Source organism: Trichosurus vulpecula, chromosome 8 (assembly GCF_011100635.1).
Source record: "Trichosurus vulpecula isolate mTriVul1 chromosome 8, mTriVul1.pri, whole genome shotgun sequence".
Taxonomy (NCBI): domain Eukaryota; kingdom Metazoa; phylum Chordata; class Mammalia; order Diprotodontia; family Phalangeridae; genus Trichosurus; species Trichosurus vulpecula.
The window spans coordinates 45,609,343-45,632,147 of NC_050580.1; the positions used below are offsets into that span (position 1 = coordinate 45,609,343).

Consider the following 22,805-nt stretch of genomic DNA (forward strand, 5'->3'; position numbering starts at 1 on the left):
TTGGGACAAGAACTCATTATTTGACAGCTGTGAAAACAGTATGACAAAAAGTAGATATAGACAAACATCTCATACCATATACTAAGATAAGGTTAGAGGGGATACATGATTTATACATAAAAGGTGATACCATAACCAAATTAGGGGAGCTTAGAATAGTTTATCTATCAGATCTTTGGATAAAGAATGAAATTATCATCAAACAAGAGATAGAAATCATTGTGAGATCAAAAATTGATAATTTTGATTATATTAAGTTAAAAAGGGTTTCCACAAACAAAACCAATGCAACCAATTAGAAGGAAAGCAGAAAGATGGAGAAAAACTTACAAATGTCTCTGATAAAAGCCTTATTTTTCAAATATATACAAAACACCAAATTAATAAGAATACAAGTCAATCCCCAATTGATAAATGGTTAAATGATATAAACAGGTGGTTTTCAGATGAAGAAATCAACACAAAATAAGAAATGTTGAGAGGGATGTGAGGAAATTGGTACATGAATTCATGGTTGGTGGAGCTGTGAATGGTTCCAATCATTCTGGAGAGAAATCTATACCCATAAGATTATAAAACCATGAATGCCCTTTGATCCAGCAATACCAATACTAGGTTTGTTACCCAGAGAAATAAAAAATGGAAGAAGAACTGTATGTTAAAAAATTATAGCGGCTCTTTTTTTCATGGTAAAGAATTTTAAATTGACAGAATGCCCAGTGGGGAAAGGCCAAAATTTGTGGTGTATGTATGAATACTATTGTGCTGTAAAAAATGACACGAAGGATGATTTCAGAAAAAATGGAAACACATATAAACTAATGAAAAATGAAGTGAGCAGAACCAGGAGAACATTTAGAAATAAAGAAAATACTATACATTGATCAACTGTGAATGATTTAGCAACTCACAGCAATGCAATGATCCAAGACAATTCTAGAGGAGTCATGGAGAAAAAAGTTATCCAACTCCAGAGAAAGAACTGATGCAATCTTAATGTAGAACAAAACATTATTTTTCACTTTTTTCATGTTTTTGTAGTCTATGGTTTCTTTCACAACATGACTGATATGGAGATATATTTTGCACAACTGCACATGTATACCTATATGGAATTATTTGTTATCTCATGAATGGAGAGAAAGGAAGGGGGAGGGAGAAAATTTGGAAGTATATTTTTTTTAAAAAAATGAAAGTTAAAAATTGTGTTTACATGTATTTGGGAAAAATAAAATATCATTCAAAAAATAAAAGGATGCTGTGAAATATTTTTCTTTGCTTTTTGGATTGATTGTTTTAAATGCTTATTAATTCTATAAAATTTTAAAAAGTGATAATGGATTGACAATGGCAATGATACTGAATCAGTTGGTAATAGAGAATGAGTATAGAATACTTTCAATGATGCTGAAAAGCCAATGAACATTAAAAAAAGCAGTGCAGATGATGATTTATAATTGCTTAATTTTGTCAAGATCATTAGCAATAAAAAGAGAGTTGATGAAATAATGAAATGAGTAAAGAAAGATAAAAGCCAATCTCCATATAACTTCACTCAGAAGGTTAGTGTTTGTGTCTTTTTGTCTGTCTTTCTCTCTTGTTATACATATATATATACACACATATATACATATATACACATATATACATACATATATATATGCATTATATATCATCTGCATGTATGCACATATTTCTGTACATAACTTTGTAAGTATGCATGTGTCTGTGTATGTATAAAATTTAACAAAAATAGAAATTCTTTAGTGTTCCCTCCTGCGGTATAGTCAGATCTTAAATCTGTCTTATATTGTGCTTCTAGGCAGTTTGACATTATTGCAAAGTAATTATGGGAAGGTTGCTTGAAAAAGTATGAGAAGTTATTCTCCCACAGGAGACTTTGTTCCCTCTAAATCTAATGATGCAAAAGCCTTCATTCCATTTGTCAATATACCTGTGAAAAATTAAATTGTTCCTTGAATATTCCAACCATAATTTGGTCAGTGCCCCACAGATTTACCTTTCTATGTCATCTTATATCTCCCTATTTTGTATACCTTCATTTTGTGTACTTCTTTGTCTGATCATTTATTTCTCCAAAAAGTAAAAAATGTTTATTCTTTGACAATTCAGATAGAGACTTATTCAAGGCACTAAGACTTGACTAAATTCCAAAGCAGAGTATTAGGTCAACTTTTAAACAGTTGCCAGCATCAGAAAAGTATTGGAAAACCTGAAAATTTGGGTGATAATTGCAAAGCCTTAAAAGTAGTGGAGAAGTTAGGAATTACTTATCCTCTACTTCTTCCTGCTGGGAAGAGCTGAGTAAGAACCAAGGTAGAAAAAATGGATGCAACAAGGATTAAAAAGGAAACAGAAGAAAGTAGAGGACAAAGGAGCTTTCCAGGAGAGGATGGTCTGATATTTCTGATATTCTGATATTTTATACCTGGAGAATTTTTCAAGGTATCACTAGAGATCCTATCAAAAAAAATCTTCTATTATGTGAACAGAGAATCTTGCACCCTGAATCCCTACTAGAAAAGCTGTAAGTAAGCTGATTTTGAATATAATCTTCATTACTCAGGGAATCCAAACAGAGGGTTCTAGAAAGGGTCTAGTGCTAACTTGCTAGAAACCAACCACAGCATAGAGCTGTCCCCCCTCTTTTTTTAAAAGCATTTTTTATTTGGTTTTTAATTTATGGAATAAAATATGCATTTCCATAATAGTATAATAAAAATATAATTGCACATGGAACTGCAAATATATTATGTACTACTTGCTATTCCTTTTAAATATGTAAGTTATCATGTAAAGTTCTTATTTTCTTTTTTCCCCTTCTCTACTCAGATTATATATATATATATATATATACATATATATATATACATATTTATATGTATATATATACACACATACATATACACATGTGTATATATTCTATTATTCTATACAAACTTCTATTTATCAGTTCTTTCTCTGGATGCAGAAAGAATCTTTTTTCATATGTCTTTTAGAGTTAATTTGGATATCTGTAATAGTAAAAATGACTTAATTGCTCAGTCATTCTTAAAACAATATTTCTGTTGTTGCTGATACAGTGTTGTCTTCATTATTCTCATTTCGCTCTTCATTATTTTGTGCAAGCCTTTCCCTATTTTTCTAAGGTCATTGAGCTCATAATTTCTTATAGCATGTTAGTATTCCATCAAAACCATACACCACAACTTATTCAGCCATTCCCCGATTGACGGGCATCCCTGCAATTTCCAGTTCTTTGCCAACAAAAAGAGAACTGCTATAAACATTTTAGAATAGATAAGTTCTTTTCCTTTTATCATCGTTCCTTATCATCTTTGGAAATAGACCTAATAGTACTATTACATGGGCCAAAGAGTACAGGCAGATTAATAACTCTTTCAGCAAAATTCCAGATTGCTCTCCAAAATGGTTGGCTTGGCTTACAGAGCCAGCAATAATAAATTAAGGTCCCAATTTTTCCAAATCTCCTCCATCGTTTGTCATTTTCCCCTTCTCTCATTTTAGCCAATTTGGTAGGTGAAAAATGATATCTAAATGTTGTGTTCATTTGAATTTCTCTAATCAATAGTGATTTAGAGTGCTTTTATATGACTATAAATTGTTTTGTTTTATTCACTGCCTGATAATATCCTTTGACCAATTATCAATTGGGGAGTGACTCATATTCTTATAGATTTGACAAATTTCTTTATATGAAACCTTCATCTAACAGCTGTTTATAAAATCCTCACCCCTTTTCTGCTCTACTGTGGCCAACAATGGGCAGGTTCAGCCTTCCTTCCAAGTCAGTAACAAACTATTTACACATGGAGAATCATTCTAATATGTTGACATTGAGTCTTCTGACAGTTGTCGTGCCTTGGGACCTCCACTTTTGGTGAATGTGAATTTTTTCTTTGGAGTCAATAAGTCTCTGATTAGTGCAGTACTCTGTGACACACATCATCTTTGTCACTCTCACATCCTGTCTCTTCTTATGATTACATAGTATATCAAATGCCAACATTTGCTCCAAGGGTGCATCCACAGTTTTGTTGCATTTAGGCAAATGGAAGACATTGTTGGTGCCTTGCTTCATTATATCAAAAACAATAGCTCTATCAATCTTCTGGGAAAAAGCAGTCTTATACACTTTTGTGGCCTGAAAGTTTCACACAATTTATTTCATATTTTTTCTTAAAACAAATTCTACAGAATGGTGCCTCAAAATTCACTAAAATATGTTAAGCTTCTGCTTAGTGCCTTATCTGATAGGACACAGAGAAGGGGGGTGAGTTCCTGGAATAATCCCAACTCCCAGGAGTTCTCCCTTGCTATCTTAAAATGATTAATCTCCAAACCTCCAAAATCTACAAAGATGTTTTTAGCAGACAAACCAGGGAAACCATTTCCTTTCTTTGATTATCTGACTTTATTCCTGTAATCCCAACATAGTCATGGAGTAACCCTTCCCCAACCTTGAGGGTTGGGGAAAACCTTCCCCAGCAGTATGAAAAAGTCCCTTGATAAAATTAACCAAAATACTAAAGGGAATTTTTCTGAATAGCTGTCATACCAGGGGTTGGAGTCCTGACTTAACCTTGCTTGACTCACCAAAAACTGTAACAGGTGGAATCTGAAACTGCTGAGGAAACAAGGCTTCTGAGCATATTGGTATACTAAGCAAAAGATGCCAATTGCATAACAAATGCACAAGCACAAGCCTTCTCAGCTTGGTGCTCAGCCCTGAATACAAGGGGCAACAGAGGAATATAAACCAGGATGCAAGATTGAAATAGTCTGATTTCTTACTGGAGGAAAGATTTGGAACTTTCTGAGTTGGAAGGGGGATGAGAGAACTTTGGGAGTTGGGAGGGGGCAGAGCAAATACATGCAATTCCTTGAAATTGGAAAAATAGGTGTCCCACTCTTCAAACATGTCTGTATTCAACCAAAGGAACATGGAAACCATAATCAGTTGGTGCCAGTTCTCAGAGAAGACACATGGCTGCTTGAGAGGTATTATTGTGAGAGAAGTCTGTACATGTATCTTCAGATTTTACTGGGCTTCTGGTCAGCAAAAGCTAGGTCCTTAGATAAAGATCTCCAAGCAAAGGGTGGATGTGGTCCAGCTTCCCAGCCATGCAGGACTAGGTTCAAACAATGCAATAATATTTTCTTACAATCCCCATCTAATTAAATAAAGTTTTCTTGCCAAATAGAAATTAGGCTAGATGTATAATTGAATAAAAAGAGAACTGAGCTGGCTCCAGAATTGAGTCACAAGATGGAGTCAGTGTGGTTCACTCAATTGCCACAATTCCTTCAGTTATTTTCCTTATTCCCACATTCTATTGCCAATCCCATCCCCATTCCTGGTTATTTGCCAATCTAGGATCTATTCCTTTAGTTTAAAAAAAACTGAATTTAAAATAAATAGTGGGAAGAATATCTTATATACCTCATTTCCTCTTCTGATAACTGACTGGAGGCAGGATACTTCCTCAACTCAGGTTGGAGTGCTAGGTCTCCATTTACTAACAGTGTTACATGGGACCACACACTTCCCGTCACTGGGTCTAAGATTGGACTAGATCATGCATAATTTCACTTTCAGATCTAAATCTATGATCCTATAATCCTATGATTCTATGACCACTAACATATCTTCCACCTGTAGAGCCTAGGAAATTCTTTATCTAATTGCCTCAGGATTCAAGGTCTGAAATTACATAACTGAGAAATTAATCCCTAAATAAATTAATAATCTCCAAATAATCCCTAATAATAATAATCCCTAATTAATAATTCCTAAGTAAATTAATTCTAAAAACATTAAACTGGAGTCCTCTGGAGATAATTCTTGCTCTTTGCTACTTCAATTAAGAATTTAAGGTCACAGTCTATTGGCCAAGAGTCTATTTTGAAGTTTGCAAACCTATTTGCTGGATTCAGTCCTGGTCAGACATTAGCTTAGCAATAAAGATAATCAAAGAAGTAACTACTGCCTTGCTATGTGAAGCTTCACAAAGAACCTTTCTGAGGTTGCTGGATCTTGCTCTTACCTTACTGGGCAAAATTTCCATTCTACACTTTGATTCTGTACCCTGAATTTGGCAACATGTACTCTTCTTACAGCTGAAATAGTAAGAATGTAACTCAATCTTGCTGCCTTCTAAAACAGACCACCTTAACCAAAGAGAAAATATAGAGCAAGTAGAAAAAACAAGTATCAAGTGTGAGGAAATAAATTGGCAAGAATCCTCTGCATTCTCCACCCCCCGCATCCCTACCCCCTTTAATTAGCATTCAAGGGATTTCAGGGAGCACATTCCAGAATGGTTGCCAGAGCACTGCTGTAGTTTGCTTGAAGGACTACATACTGTCTATTGTTCATTTACCTCTACTCTCACTTTAAAAAAAAGTCAGGCATTTTAAGCTTGAGTTTTTGACCTGATACCTCTTCTAGCTGTGGTCAGATCTCTGCAATGGAGCCCTGGGGATTCACCACTCTCACCCTTGTGGTTTGTGTCTCCTTCTTGGTCATATTATCACTGTGGAGAAAAGATTATAAAGGAAGGAAGATGCCTCCTGGTCCACCTCCTCTCCCAATCATTGGGAATATGCTACAGCTAGACAAGAAGGACCTCTCCATGTCTCTCTGCAAGGTAAGGGGACTGAATCTTGTGATCAGACTCCATCAAGCGGAATGTCCATTACTAAGTCCTCTAGTAAAGATGTCTCATGACTGATTTTAGGATGATTGGGCATTAGAAACAAAGATCCCGTTAAAGATCTCATGACATAATGAGAGGTAATGGTGGCAAGGATGGCACTAGACCCAGAGTTAGGATGATATTGCCTTAAAGACCAAGTCAGACAATTCTGAAAGTTGTAGATGAACCTGAATGTTGACTATATGCATGTATGCACATATTTATTCGTGTGTATATATATTTACATATATATTCATGGTGATACTTAGGTTTTTGTGAATGTTTACAGGTTATCCCCGGGAATGAGAGCGTATTCCAAAAATAAACTTCACTTTAAAAAATATTGTTTCCATAGATAAAAATAACATGGGAAACTTGGGGAAAATAGGGGTTAGCATTAACAAGTATATTAACTGTACTGAAAAATGTTAAATATGGATAGCAATATTACATTTATATGGATTTTAAATGCGTATGCACTGAGATAAGACAGTAGGTCTTTGCATAATTATTCTACTCTAGCTTCTGCTATGAAGATACGTTGTTATTCCTTGGTAATTGTTCTGGTTGAGGGATGAGGAAGAAAAGAGGGTGACAGATGAACTATGGGAAATTCAGCCATGTTGCCCCCAACCCCTCATCTTAAATAAGTATACCTGAAGCCTTGACCAGGCAGTCAAGGATGTTCACTACTTATAGCACTGAAACCGATAAATTGCAGAATCTCAGATTTGGGGGTGCATTATCTCAGAGGCTAACTAAACCAATCAATTTTTTATCATATAGTTATTTGATCTGTTTGAGTAAGAAGTATATCATAGACCAGGGATTCTTAATCTGGGGTCCACGACCTTTCATGGGATCATTGATAGATTTTCAGGAATCCATGAATTGGAAGGGAAAGATATTTTTTAATTGCCTTCTAATTGTAATTTGGTCTTTCTACTGATTATGAATTTTAAAAATTCATTATGCAAAGAGGGGTTTGGTAGGCTTCATCAGATTGTCAATGGGGTCCATGATACACAAAAAAAGTTTAAAACCCCCTATTAAACAGGTATTAGCACTAGATTTGGAGTCAGAAAATTTGGATTCAGATCTTAGATCTCATACTTATAATCTGTATGACTTTGGGCAACGAACTGAAACTCTGCATGGCTCAGTTTCTTCCTTCGCAAATTGAGGGTGCTAGACAAGATGATCTCAAATTTCCTTCTCAGTACTTCCTGAGAGATGTCCTATTCTACTTTTACACAGATCTAATAGCTAAGATTTTTTTTTTCTCTTTATCCAGATGAAAGCTGCCTTTTTCAGCCTGCAACCCAGTGTTCCTTATGCTGTTTTCTAGGGCACAGAAAAATAAGTCTAATCCCTTTTACATGTGATCTCCCTTCAAATAATCGGTTACCATAATCCTTAACAATGTGTCTGGTATTTGAGGCCCCCTCATCAACTTGACTAATCTCTCAACATGTTCCAGTTTATGACTGTCTATCCTTAATTGTGACACTCAGAATTGAACACACAGTAATCCAAATGTAATTTAAACAGAACAGAGTACACCAGGACAGTGCCTATTGAGAAAAACTTTGCTTCTATTAATGTCATCTAGTCAACTCTGATTTAAGGCATAAAATGCTGTTCCAGGAATCAGAAAGACCTAGATTCAAATCCTCTCTGACACTTACTAGCTATGTGACCCTGGGCAAGTAAATTAATCTCTCAATGTCCCAGGAAACTCTTTAAGGCTGTAAGTTGCAGAAAAGGTACCAGCCTGCATTGTTAAAGGAAGTCTCCTTACTAGGAAATCCCAAATATTCCCCTACTCCCTTAAAAAATAAAATAAATCACAAGCACAATGATCTTAATGCTTCTTCAGTGAGCCAATGGAGCTATGTTCTCTCTGATACAGGTATTTCCCTCAGTTGTGCACATTGCAACCCAAAAATGTCTTCTCCTTCTATGTAATCTTGTCCATGTTCTCCCATTAATTAGGCATAGTGGGTCTACCCAAACTGGAAGCATACCTGTAGGTCAGAGTCTTTGACCTGGGTTCCATTGAACCCTTTGATTTTAGCAGATTCAACTTGGATGAGAAAAATATTTTTATAACTATATTTTCAATATAATAAGCTTGCTTTGTTTATTTTTTATTAAGTTTAAAATGTTTTCTTCAGTAAAAGAGACCATAGGCCTACTTCAACAGATTGCCAAAGTGGTCCATGACACAGAGAAGGTTAAGAATTGCTGCTCTAGGCCTAGTTACATTATGTAGTTGTTGGTGTACCACTTTGGATACCAATATTTCTTGCACAAGACTCTAGTTCCATACCCCAGGCATCTTCACTATTTTCTACACCTAGAATACTCTCCTTCCTTTTCTCTGCCTAATGACTTTTCTAGCTTCCTTCAAGACCTATCTAAAATCCCATCTTATATGATAAGCCTTTCTTCATCCCCACCCCCACTTAATGCTAGTGCCATCTATTTACTATCTCCAAGTTATCATACCTATATGTATGTGCATATATACATATACATATATAGGGGCTATCCAACCTTAGTTTTTTATTGAAACAATATACAATATATGTTGATTTGCCATTTTAGTGAGAGCTCTGCGGTATCTCATCTTCATTTCCTAAAGCATTCATGTAAATTTCTATGCTTGTAGGTGGGCCACATAAATAGCACTGCATGCCCCATTTCGGACAGCCCTGACATATATAATGCAACATACATTGCAACACATATATGTATGTATGTCTTGTTTTTCCATAGTTGTTTTCACATTCCTTCCCTCTCCATTGTACTGTAAATATTTTGAAAGTAAGCACTGTCTTTTGCCCTTTTTTGAATTCCCAATACTTACCAGAGTGACTAATGCAAAGTGACGCTTAATAAATACTTATTGACCGACTTATGGACTATTAAATTTTGCATCTCATTGCCCATGTGCAGGACTTCTCTAAGTTGTTTATACCCATGTGATAGCTCAGTGGATTATACTTTCAACCACATGTCCTTCTCTGGACAATAGATATTTATCATTCATTTAATTTTTCCTCTATGAATTATTAGGCTGATATCTGGAATAATCATGTATCACACAGAGATGCTTTTCTAGTGTTCAGAGTTTGATTCAATTAGTGAAATACAATTAACAAATAGGAGCATATAAAAGGTGTCACAATTTATAGAGAATCATTTCCATTTGAATCCAGCACAGGACTTCACAGGCACCATCAGAGAGCATATTTCTCCTTGATTTATCAACCATTTGTCCTGAATAATCAGAAAGTTATTGAATATATACATTGCTTTGTTTGTACTTATAAACAAATCTCTTTTTCCTCTCACTCTTTCCCTCCACACCAGTGCTTTGCTTCTGACCACCACCTCCCCCAATCTACCCTGCCTTCTGTCATTACCCCCCTTTATTTAAGTCCCTCCCATCTACTTTCCTGTAGGATAATAGAGATTTCCATACCTAACTGACTGTGCATGTTATTCCCTCTTTGAGCCAGTTCTGAGGACAGTAATGTTTAAGCAATGCCTACTGCCCGCTCTCCCATCTTCTCCTCCACTACAATAGGTCTTTCATTTCTCTTCAAGAGAGATAATTTCCCCAGTTCTACCTTTCCCTTCCTTATGCTCCCAATGTAAACCACTTTCTTACCCCTTGATTAATTTTGTGTCATCCATTCAAATTCACTTTATACCTGCACCCTCTGTCTAGGAATGCTTCTTCTAAATGCACTGTTGATGTTGTTAAGAATTACAAGTATCATCTTTCCATTTAGGGATATAAACACTTTGGCTTCATTGAATCCCTTACTTTTCTTCTTTTTACCTGTTTGTGCTTTACTTGAATCTTGATATTGAAAATCAAATTTTTTGTTCAGTTCTGGTCTTTTCTATAGGAAACTTGAAAGCCTTCCATTTCACTAAATGACTGTTTTTCTCCTTGAAGGATTATGCTCAATTTTGCCAGGTAGGTGATTTTTTGATTGCACTCCTAGCTCCTTTGCCTTCTGGAATATCATGTTCCATGACCTCTGATCCTTTAATGTTGCAGCTGCCAAGTTCAGTGTAATCCTGATTGTGGCTCCCCAGTATTCGAATTGTTTCTTTCTGGCTGCTTGCAATATTTTTTTCCTTGACCTGAGGGCTCTGGAATTTGGTTATAATATTCTTGGGAGTTTCCATTTTGTGATCTCTTTCTCGAGGTGATTAGTGGATTCTTTTAATGTCTGTTTATCTTCTGATCCTAGGATATTAGGGCAGTTGTCTTTCATAATTTCTTGAAGCATTCTATTTAGTCAATTCTACTTTTAAGGTGTTGTTTTCTTTTTCCAAGCTATTGACTCATTTTTCATGATTCTCTTGGATCATTCTCATTTCTTTTCTCAATTTTTCTTCTACCTCTCATTTGATTTTTAAACTCCTTTTTTGAGCTCTTTCATGAATTCTACCTGGGCGTGAGTCAAATTTTCATTTTCCTTTGGGGGCATTGCATACAGGTGTTCTGTTGTCCTCTTCTGAGTTTATGTCTTACTCTTCCCTGTCACTATAATAACTTTCTATGGTCACATTATTTTTTTTTTCCTTTTGCTCATCTTTCCAGCCTTTTTCCTTATTCCTACATTTGAACTCTGCTTCTGGGACACTTTCCCAAGCTTCACTGGTGCTGCCCTGAGGCTCATGGGGGACTCCTGTGCCTGGTGCTATGATGAGGGGCAGGATGTGGTTAGGTGTGACTAGAACTGCTGTAGGCCACAGGGGTCTGACCTGGTGCATGCTGAGGTTCATGGCAGAGGCAGGAGATGGTCTGGATTCCACCTGGTCAACTGGCACTATGCTGAGGCATGTCAGGGATCCCATGCTATGCCTTGGGTGGTGTCTTGCTGCCCACCTGTTGCTGCGCAGAGGTGGGGGTGGGGTGGATATGGGCTGGGCATCGACTGATTCTTAGTTGTGTTGCAGGGGTCTAACATCTCACTTGGTGATGTACTGAGTCACATGGGGTGCCCTGGTGCTGGCATTTGCCCATATGCCTGAGGCAGCACTGAAGTACATGGGGAGGGAGGGGTTCCAGTGCTGGTGCATGCTCATTTATTAGGTGCTATGTTGAGGCATGGTGGGGGGAGCAGTACCCCAGCCTCTGGCTGGCTTACTGAGGCAGAGTCTGCTGCTGGCATGCTGGGATGTTTCCTGTCCTGGACTGTTCTTCCATTTTACCCAAGTGAAACAGACCTTTTCAGCCAACCTTCAAAGTTTCTTGGGCTAGAAGATTTTCACCCCATTATTTTGCTGGTTCTGCCATTACAGAATTCTTTTGAGGGCACTATTTTATAGTTGTTTTGAGGTGAATGTGGAAGAATTCAGGCAATTTTCTGCTTACTCCACCATCTTGGCTCCCAGGAGTCTTTTCATTGGGTTACTAAAGGTTGTTTGTACTTCTTTTTTAACTCTAACTTTTCCAGGAACAGCTGAAAAATATGCATAATGATAATACCTCTTCCCCAGGGTTGTTGTGAGGATCAAGTGAGATAATATTTGTAAAGCACTTAGCACAGTGCCTGACACATAATAAGTGTCATATAAATATTAGTTATCATCATGATTCCCATTAATGTTTCTGTAGCTGTCATCACTATTATTTTCATGGTTCTGCTCACTTAATTTTGCATCACATACGCTTCTATGACTTTTCACTGTTTATTAGACAGTACTGCTTATCCTCCTCCACTATTCACCTTCATATTGTATTACCACTTACTTTGTATTCTAAACAGTTATTTCCTTATCTCTTTCTTTGGCAAAGACATCATGTTTATTGGCTAAGCTGGTATCTGGGCTCTTTTGGCTTACTTTGGTGGATATGTATTACATTAGTTAAACTTCATGAAATGGCTATGTTCAAGGTAAATATCTCTGCCTGTGTCCATTTCCTATTTTTATAGCCCAGTTTTTTTTAATTATCTTTGACATGGTATTTGAAATTTTAGCAGGCTTTACTATTGCAAGCTATACGTATTTCTCTTTATACTTCCAATTGATGTTGTTGTAACAATTCAGCTAGCAGCTGCTGTTGGAATGAAAAACCAACACAAACCCAACAACAAGAATGCTGCAAGCATGGGTTCTTTTGATCTGCTTTACTAAGGAAAGCATCATTAAGGGGTTAACAATCTTATTTCAATTCAACATGCAAATATCATTCACTTAGTTCAGGGGAAAAAGCTAGCACCCCAAACTTCAGAGCAATTACAAACAAATTACAAACACCAACAGACAAACCAAATACAATTCATAGTCACCAAGAAACCATCAACATCTGAGTTCAGCCAGGAGGCCCTTAGAGTGGCTACTCAGAGTCCTGCGCCTCCAGGAGTGAGAACATCCCACAAATAACTCTGTTCTTGCTTTTTATGCATTCTTTGTCCATCATCAAACATCATCTGAGTGACCAGAACTCAGGCTCCTACTATTGGCTCCCATCTTAGCAACTCACCTTAGGACCCTGGAGGCTTCACACCCACATAGGCTTAAGCACCTAGTAGATAGAGTTTTGGGGCCTGGGGCTTTGCACCTAGTAAGTCTCAGTCAAAGACACTTAATTAATCATTTTATAACAGTAAGAAAGTCCCACCTTAATTGATATTACAGATGTTGACCATTACTGAAATAATTTCATGGCCTTACTGCACATATATAGCTTGTTCTAATATATCTCATATCCTGGAAAATAGACATTTCCTATCTATTAAGATTAGTTAGTACAGTTGTTTTTATGCAGTCCAGAATTCATTAAATCCAATGCCTTCCTACTCTTTTCTTGAACAAAATACTCATAATATATTGACACAAATAAGTTTTAACTCTTTTTTTCCTTTATTATCTCCCTCTATCCTCTCCTAGACATTGAAGTTTCTGAGTATCAAAGTATTTGTTGTCATGCTTTGAATAGCCTTGTCACCTTCTTCATAGATTCTTTCAACTATTCATTATCTGCAACAGGAAATAATAGCCTGCAGTTGTTTATTGGTGTTACTTTCCTTGTTAACAAGTAAAGATGACCAAGTCTCCTATTAAATTATCTTTCTTATTGCATTTGGAAACATAATGAACCCAACTCTGCCAACTTCTTGCTTTCTCCCTAAGGAGAACCAGTAGGCCATCCTTTCATTAAGTTATAACTTAATCTTCCTGCTTTGTTTATTTCAAGAATGTTAATGTTATGGCACATTTCTTCTGGGATTGTAAGAAGTGAACAAAGATCTTGCGTTGAGGACCAAGCAACATTTAATATGGAATTGAATCTATTCTAGCCCTGTCATTTTACAAAGAAGGAAAAATGAAACCTGGGATGGCTGCATGAATTCATCCAAACTACATGGCTGTTTAGCAACACAACTTGAACTAGAACAAAGGACTTCTGCCTCCTAAGCCAGTACTCTTTTTACTTGATATAATTTGATAAATGAATGCAAAAAATAATTTATTTAACACTTATTATATTCCAAGGACTTTTAAAGGTATGGAAATAAAAACAGAGAATTAGGAAAGTTCTTTCTCTCAAGGAGTCAATATTTTATTTAGGATAGTCAAGGTATATAGGAAGGTTCAGTTGCAGAGAAAAGAGAAGGGACCAGCAGTTCAAAGGATGCAGCTGGTGGTCGGGCCCATGCGGTCCTGAGGGTTCATGGGCAGAGCAGGTGGGAATGTCTGAGGTCCTGGAGGGTGAAGTAGTTGCGTTGATGATAAGGCATAATGATCCTACATTTTGTTTGATGGATTCTAGTTGATGACTTTGTTCACATTCAATAGGCATGTGACCGTCTTTAGCTGGTCAGATGCCAGAAAGCTAGAGGGGCCTGTGCTACTACCACTGGGAAAAGGAAATGGGGTCTGAAAGTTGGAGAGGAGCAGAGACTCTGGGTTCTCTCCTTCACGGCAATAGCGGTAGGGAGCTTCTAGGTAGAAAGGTAAGAAAGCATTAGCTGGGAGGTCAAGATAGTGGAGGGGATAGCTTCTGCTGGGCCCTCCTACTACCATCTAATTCCTTGGTGGCTTCATGATTTCATTAGTGTGAGTGCTCCATCTCCTCATGTAGTTTATTAATTGCCCATATCTCCAGCCTGAATGGTTCTTTGATAAGATTTCCCATACATCCAGCTAGTGGCACAATGGACAGAGTGCTGGAGATACATAAAGATGCACAAAGGCTTGCATTTAAATATGGCTTCAGATGCTTCCTAGCCATATGACCCTGGGCAAGTCATTTGACTTCCACTTGCTTCAGGTCCTCATTTGTAAAATGAGGATGATAATAGCACCTCCCTCCCAAGGTAGTTGTGAAGATAAAATGGTATGTCAATTTTAAAGACCTTAGCACAATTCCTATCACATAGTAAGAGCTATAGGGATGTTAGCCATTACTGTTATTGTCGATCCTACAAAAGCCCAATGTACTTGAGAGCTTCTTATTGTTATTTTATATACAAAGTATATGAATTTTTAATTTTAAAGAATCTAATCTTAAGAAACCACCAAATCATATCATAATAATAATTCCAAAGAAACAACCCTAAAAGGAATCCTTATCCCCAAACCTCCAGCATAGTTGCACAACAGTTACAACACCAACAGACACTGAAAACCACATATGTACATGCTCACCTACTTGGACACACATAGCCATTTGCCCTGCATTTCTAAGTACATGAAGTAGAAACCCATAAATACACATTTTCAAGTTAAACACTGTTCCTTGAGCTGCTTCTTGTATCTCTTTTCCCAGCTATCCAAAAAGTATGGTCCTGTGTTTACCGTGTATTTTGGGTCTCAGCCAGTGGTGATTCTACATGGCTACAAGGCACTGAAGGAGGCTCTGATTGATCAGGGAGACATTTTCGGAGACAGGGGGAAAATACCAATATTTGATGACAATTACAAAGGGCATGGTAAGTTTAAGATACTTCAAGGGAAAATGGTATAGGTGGAAAGGTTAGAAGTAGAAGGACAAATTAACAATGATCTTTACACTAGTTATAACAATGATAAAATCAAAGTTCTGCTTTAAGCAAAATAAAACAGTTAACCTCATGCTTGGTTCATTCTTTTCTTAGGAATTACTTTTGGCCATGGAGAAAAGTGGAAACAAATCCGCCGATTTTCCCTGATGACACTGAGGAACTTTGGGATGGGGAAGAGGAGCATTGAGGAGAGTGTCCAGGAGGAAGCTCAATTCCTTTTGGAGGAATTGAGGAAAACAAATAGTTGGTTATCATTGATTATTTTGGGAGCACATGGGTCCTGTATAATAACACTTCACCAGTGCTAAATCTCTCTCGGTTGGGATTCACTCTTTTTACTGATATCCATCTCTGTGACCTGGTAGAAATCTTTGGGAGGAAGTGGGGCAGCAGGACCAGATTTCTCCCTATTCTTCGTAAGGTGTTTATGTCCCAAATATAGAGAATGGAAACAGTCAGCAGAGATGCCCTAGATTGGTACTGAGGTTACCACAGCCCATACTCAGATCATTAGAAAACTTTTCCTTGCCATCCTAAAGCTGTTTAATTCAAAATATTATGATTAAATTTGCTCTTCTTCCTTTGCGAATTTCTTTATCATTAGATCAACCCTTTGACCCAACTTTTATCCTTGGATGTGCCCCTTGCAATGTTATCAGTTCCATCCTCTTCCATCATCGTTTCAACTATGACAATGAAAAATTTCTTTCTATAATGAGGATATCAGGTGAAAATTTTAATCTTCTGAATACTCCAATGGCTCAGGTAAGGCTGAGTCATCATCTAGTTGTGTACTTGGCCATCACATTTTTTCAACACAATAGGAAAGAAGGTTCATCAGCAATGCCTCCTAACAAAAAACTTCCACACCAGTATAATAAGGTCACCATGTGAAGTCATTTTCCCTTCAACAAGGTCCTTTGTAATAATTTTTTTATTGATATAGTCATGTTGTACATAAATTTTTTAGCATGTGAGGTGAAGACAACTTTCAGCAAAGAGGCTGAAATTCTCAGTGGTGGTGGTGGGAAAAGACCTTATATTAATTTTGTATTTTAAGGGTCATATTACATATCCATCACCATTCTGTCACATGAGAGGACCCCCCAAAAAATTATGCTAGTTTAAGATCCTATATTCTCTGTTTTTGTATCTATTTAAAGTCCTAGCCTACAAGTCACTGATGATAAATTTAATTTTGATAATTATCCTGAGAACACAATTCACAACAAAACTTTTAATGACAGAGCATGGTGAAAAATCTAATTATAGAGTATCCTTTGTATGAGCCTAAGGCACTCTTATCTGTATAAATACCTATTATCAGTGGACAGAGTGCTCAAATAGCAATTATGCACAAGCACTGCAATTATGGGGAATATGAGTGGCCAGAAGACATGTCTAGAGGGTATACCTGTAGGGCACATTGGCAGCCAGGGAATATGTAGGTAACAAACATTTGATACTTCAGGATAATTTGTTTTTCAGCAATGTCATCTCTATGTTCTTGTTGTCTGTGTTACCTAAAAGATCCTTTTTACTGGGCACTTTTTTCCACTGGTCTTCTGGTTGATTCGGGTTAAATAGTGCCTGATACATGGCATACACTTGCTGATTAATTTTGTTGTATAGTTTTTGCTTGGCATTGCTCTGATAGTCCCTTCAGGATCACTTGATGGCCATTTCAGTTTTTGTCTGCTAAGGTGTACTGACTAGAAAGACTCTCCTTTAAATAGTCAACAGATAGCTCTTTAGTTGTACAGTCAAGGTTAGGAGCCAATAAGACCATCCACAAAATTAGGCAGAGTGCCTCCAACCTAAAATTTGCATTCCTTCCTCCTGGGCCAGAATTGAAGTTTAATGTTTGCTATCTCACTTATGGTTACAGATTACCAAGACCCTTAAATTTGAGGTATAACAAAATCCAAATAAAAGTCACTGTGTTTTATTTATATTTGTGTGTGTGTGTATGTGTATGTGTAATACTTGCTGTCTCCTAATATAAACATTTTGTTAATAAGGAAATTGAGACTGAGAGAGGTTAAGTAACCTGCCAATAGTCAAGCAAATATTTGAGATAGGAGTTGCCTAGAGGGCTCCAGATTTCTAGTTCTGTGGTTTTTCCATTATACCACACTCCATCACAATGCCCCATGGTGTTTATGGCTTTGGCAAATTTATCTCAAAGTAGGGCACTACTACATTACAGTGAGGCAGCTGCTAACATGAAACAAATATTTATTTTATTTTAAAATTGTACAGGCTATGAAAGGGGTCAAGAAGAGGCATACTTTAAAGGCTACAAATGTTTCCCCTCCCAAAGGATGAATTTTGCTCATTTTATGTAGCACTAGGTTGTCAACCAGAAACTGATTTGTTGTGATGATGAGCAGAGATTGAATGTTGCCACTCAATGTTTGTGTGACCCTGAACAAAGCAGTTTCCTCATCTGTAAAATTAAGATACTTATGGCACCCACCTCACGGATTTATTATCAACATCCAATAAGAAAATACACATCAAATGATTTGAGGACCTTAAAATGTCATATATATATATATATATATATATATATATATAAACTATAAAGTTATCTAATCCTATTCTGGATCTATAATTTCATTGGTTTATGGAATTCTGAGTGAATAAACACCCAAACCAGCAACTTTTCTACAATCAATTTATAGTCATAGAGAATTATCTGGAGGTCACTGAGAGGTTAAGGGACATGGCCAGGGTCACACATCCAATAGAGTACAATACAGAGACAAGAATTTAACCCAGATGTTCCTAACAGAATGGGTCTTTACCGATGATTTTTTTTTTACTTTGTCATAATTGTTACTTACCATTCTTATAATCTATCACCTAAATATGCCTTGTCTTTTTTCTTTTGTTTTCTAGCTAGAAAGCATATTAGCTACATGTGCTTGTGAAACCTAGCTGTCCTGACAGCCCCTTCAAGGCCATAATGCTCTTTACTGCCTTATGTGCCTACATGCCCAGTGTCTTGAATAGTACTGCATAGACAGATTCAAAATATTGATGAGTGGATAGTTGTTTGCTGGGTTGGATAAAGATGTTGACTGCAGATAGTATCATATCTACGGATTGTGAGGAATAGCCCTTTCCATAGAAGGCACCGTTTGGTGAGACAAAGCCTGAGCCTATAGAAAAAGAATATTTTTGTAGATTACACTGTACTTGTCCCTCCAGATGCAACCAGATGCACCAGGAGTGGGCTGCAGTGAGATTTTCCCTCCATGACTAGGCCAACCTGTGGTAAAACACTACTCATCTAACTTGCAATAAAATACCAGAGATATAGAGCAGGGTAGAGATAACTACAGAATCTATGTTTTCACTGGTATAATCAATGCCCCCATGAGGAAATTCATTCTACCAAAGCAGGTCAGCAACTTTTCAGCAAATTATGCTAGAGATTTTCTGAACAATAGTAAACTCATATATGATCCTCTTCTCCTTCCCTTTTTTGTAGCTCTACAATAATTTCCCTTGGCTTGTCCGCTATTTTCCTGGAACTCACAAGAAATATTTTTCAAATATGAAGAAACTTAAACTGTTTATTTTGGATACTATAAAGGAACACCAAGAGACCCTGGATCATAACAATCTTAAGAATTACATTGACTGCTTCCTCTACAAAATGCAGCAGGTAATGTACACATGGGAAATAGCTTATGGGAAATGGTTATTTCTGCTCTTTTAAAAAATAAGTTTTACGAAAATATGTTTTTTCATCAGAGTTATTTCTAGAAACTCTTTTCCCTTCCTAGTTAAGTCTTTACATGGAAAAAAGAACAAGGGTCAACCAAATTAAGTGCTTCTGCTGACAAAGTATACAGCATTCTGCCCTTTGTCTCTAGGAAATGAGGTGGAAAATGTTGGGATGACTAGTTACTTTTCAGTTGTGCATCATTCAGCTTATTTTTAGAAAGATTTTCTTTTAATTTGCAGTAGTAATTGTCCCTTTTGTTATATTAGTTCTGCTCAATTTATTCTTTATCAGATCATACAAGTCTTCCCAACATTCTTAGAATTCCCTCTTTTCATCTTTTTTTTACTACCCAATAATATTCTATTCATTTTGTATACCAAAATTAATTACTTTATGCTATCATTTCTCAATTCATGAAATTCATGTTTTTAATTCTCTAATCTCATGACATAATGCTGTGATAATTATATAGTACATAAATTGCATACAAATGTATATATCACACAAACACACATGGATGTATAATTATTATGTAAGTGAACAATTTAGTAACTTTCAAATTGAATTTCAGGATGATTGCAACAATTCCTTTTCTGCCAAAAGAGTCTTAATGTTGGTGTCTTCAAAGTGAGGTGGGGGATTCACAAAAGTGGTGGCGTTATAAACTAAAAAAAGTAGGAATATTTGAGAAATATTACTAAAGTAAAATTGACAGATCTTGCCTTGTACTTGATTGTATATAGGGATGGGATGAGGAAGAGTGAGATACTGAGGACACAAGCCTGGATAATTTGGAGGATGATGATGCCATTGACAGTAACAGAGAAGTTTGTAAGGGAGAAGGGTGGTTGGGGAAGAAAATGTGTCAGTGTGAGAAGGGAGGTACAGTAGAGATTTTAGGGCTGGGACAAGGAGATCTGATCCTCAGCATAAACAATATCAATTGAATGTATGGCAGCCAATGAAATCATCAATGGGAATAAGAGAGAGAAAGGAAAGGAGGAGAGAGGAGGGAAGGGGAGGGGAGGGGAGAGGAGAGAGCACAACAGAGCCCTGTGGGCTTAGTCCAATCATAGTCCACATAATGTGGACTCTCAGAAAGTAGGAGGAGAACCCAGAGAGTGTCATGAAAATTCGAGGAGAAAAGGGCAAAGAACTTTGTAAAAGATTGCAGAGAGGTTAAGAAAGATGAATTTTGAGAAAAGGACATTAGAATTGGCAATTAAATGATCATTAGTAACTTTATGATAGTAATTTGTGGGGAGGGGGACAGTTTCAGTAGAATGATGACGTCAGAATCCATTATATTATGTGTTCTCTACTCACGTTGTTTGTTTTTCAGTCATGTCTGACTCATTGTGACTCTGGGGTTTCTTTGGCAAAGATACTGGAGTTGTTTGCCATTTCTTTCTGAGGCAAACAGGGTTAAGTGACTTGCCTAGGGTCACAAAACTAGTAAATGTCTGAGGCCATATATGAACTCAGGTCTTCCTGACTCCCAGCTGGGCACACTATCCACTTTGCCATGTAGCCACCCTTGGTCTCTACTCACGTGTGTTACTATCATTATACTCTAAGTTTAAGCCCCTCATCCCAAAGCAATACACACACACACACACACACACACACACACACATACACACATACATACGTATGTATATATGTATGTATGTATGTATATATATATATATATATATATGCGTATGTATGTATTTCACTCCAGAGCCCTCCATTTAATTAGACTTCCTCTATGACTTCTGATGATAATGGAGTTTTGAAGGGATCATGGATCATCTCTCCAGAGAAAATATGAATAGTTTAATCTTGTTTAGGTCCTCATGATGGCTTGTTCATGTTTACCTCTTTTTAAAAAATTATTTATTTTTATTTTTCAACATTCACTTCCATAAGATTTCGAGTTCCAAAATTTCTCCTCTTCCCTCTCCTTCCTTCACCCCAAGAAGACATGAAATCTGATATAGACTTTACATATGCATTGATATTAAACATATTTTCACATTAGTCATGTTGTAAAGAAAAATTAGAACTAATGGGAACAACCATGAGATAGAAGAGAGAGAGAGAGAGAGAGCAAATAGTATGCTTCAATCTGCATTCAGACTCCATAGTTCTTTTTTCTGGATGTGGATAGCTTTTTCCATCATGAGTCTTTTGGAGTTGTCTTAGATCCTTGAATTGCCAAGAAGGGTTAAGTCTATTAAAGTAGGTCATCTCATAATGTCCCTGTTACTGTGTACAATGTTCTCCTGGCTCTGCTCACTTAATTCAGCATCAGTTTTTGTAAGTCTTTCCAGGTTTTTCTTAAGTCTGCCTGCTCATCATTTCTTACAGCACAGTAGTATTCCACTACATGAACATACCACAACTTGTTCAGTCATTTCCCAATTGATAGGCATCCCCTCACTGTCCAATTCTAGGCCACCACAAAAAGAGCTGCTATGAATATTTTTGCACATGTGGGTCCTTTTCCTTTTTTATGATCTCTTTGAGATACATATGGAGAAGTGGTATTTCCAGGCCAAAGGGTACACCCAGTTTTATAGCCCTTTTGGCGTAGTTCCAAGTTGCTTTCCAGAAAGCCTGGATCAGTTCACAACTCAACCAACAATGCATTAGTTTTCCAATTTCCCCATATCTTCTCCAACATTAATCATTTTCCTGTTTTGTCATGTTAGACAATCTGATAGATGTGATATGGCACCTCAGAGTTGTTTTGATTTGCATTTGTCTAATCAATAGTGATTTAGAGCATTTTTTCATATAACTATAGATAGCTTTCACTTCTTTCTCTGAAAACTACCTGTTCATATCCTTTGAGCACTTACCATTTGGGGATTGACTTGCATTCTTATAAATTTGATGGAGTTCTCTATATATTTTAGAAATGAAATCTTTTTCAGAGACTGATTATAAAAATTATTTCCCAGCTTTCTGCTTCCCTTCTAATCTTGCTTGCATTGGCTTTGTTTATGCAAAAACTTTTCAATTTAATGTAATCGAAAGTATCCGTTTTGAATTTCATAATGTTATCTATCTCTTGCTTGGCCATAAATTATTCCATTCTCCATTACGCTGACAGGTAAACTATGCATTGCTCTCCTAGTTTGGGCAATATATTTTACCAGTTATTATTGCACTATCCAAGTAAATGCTCTTTGTTAAAAACTAATTAAACCTTGCTGGTTAATTAATAATAGAAAGGAAAAAGGCAGGGATTCATGAACTAAGTGAAAGAATTCTCAGCTCCTTAGAGTTATACCTAAA

General features: G+C 36.7%; 1 protein-coding gene across 1 annotated transcript in view; it reads left to right on the forward strand.

Moving 5' to 3' along the window:
• The first annotated feature begins 6,512 nt into the window (after positions 1-6,512).
• Positions 6,513-22,805, forward strand: part of LOC118828771 (cytochrome P450 2C44-like) — a 57,750-nt gene continuing 41,457 nt past the window's right edge. Inside the window, exons 1-5 of the mRNA XM_036735627.1 lie at positions 6,513-6,692; positions 15,547-15,709; positions 15,875-16,024; positions 16,386-16,546; positions 19,281-19,457. Coding sequence (XP_036591522.1) covers positions 6,513-6,692; positions 15,547-15,709; positions 15,875-16,024; positions 16,386-16,546; positions 19,281-19,457 — 831 coding nt within the window. The remainder of the gene's footprint in view (positions 6,693-15,546; positions 15,710-15,874; positions 16,025-16,385; positions 16,547-19,280; positions 19,458-22,805) is intronic.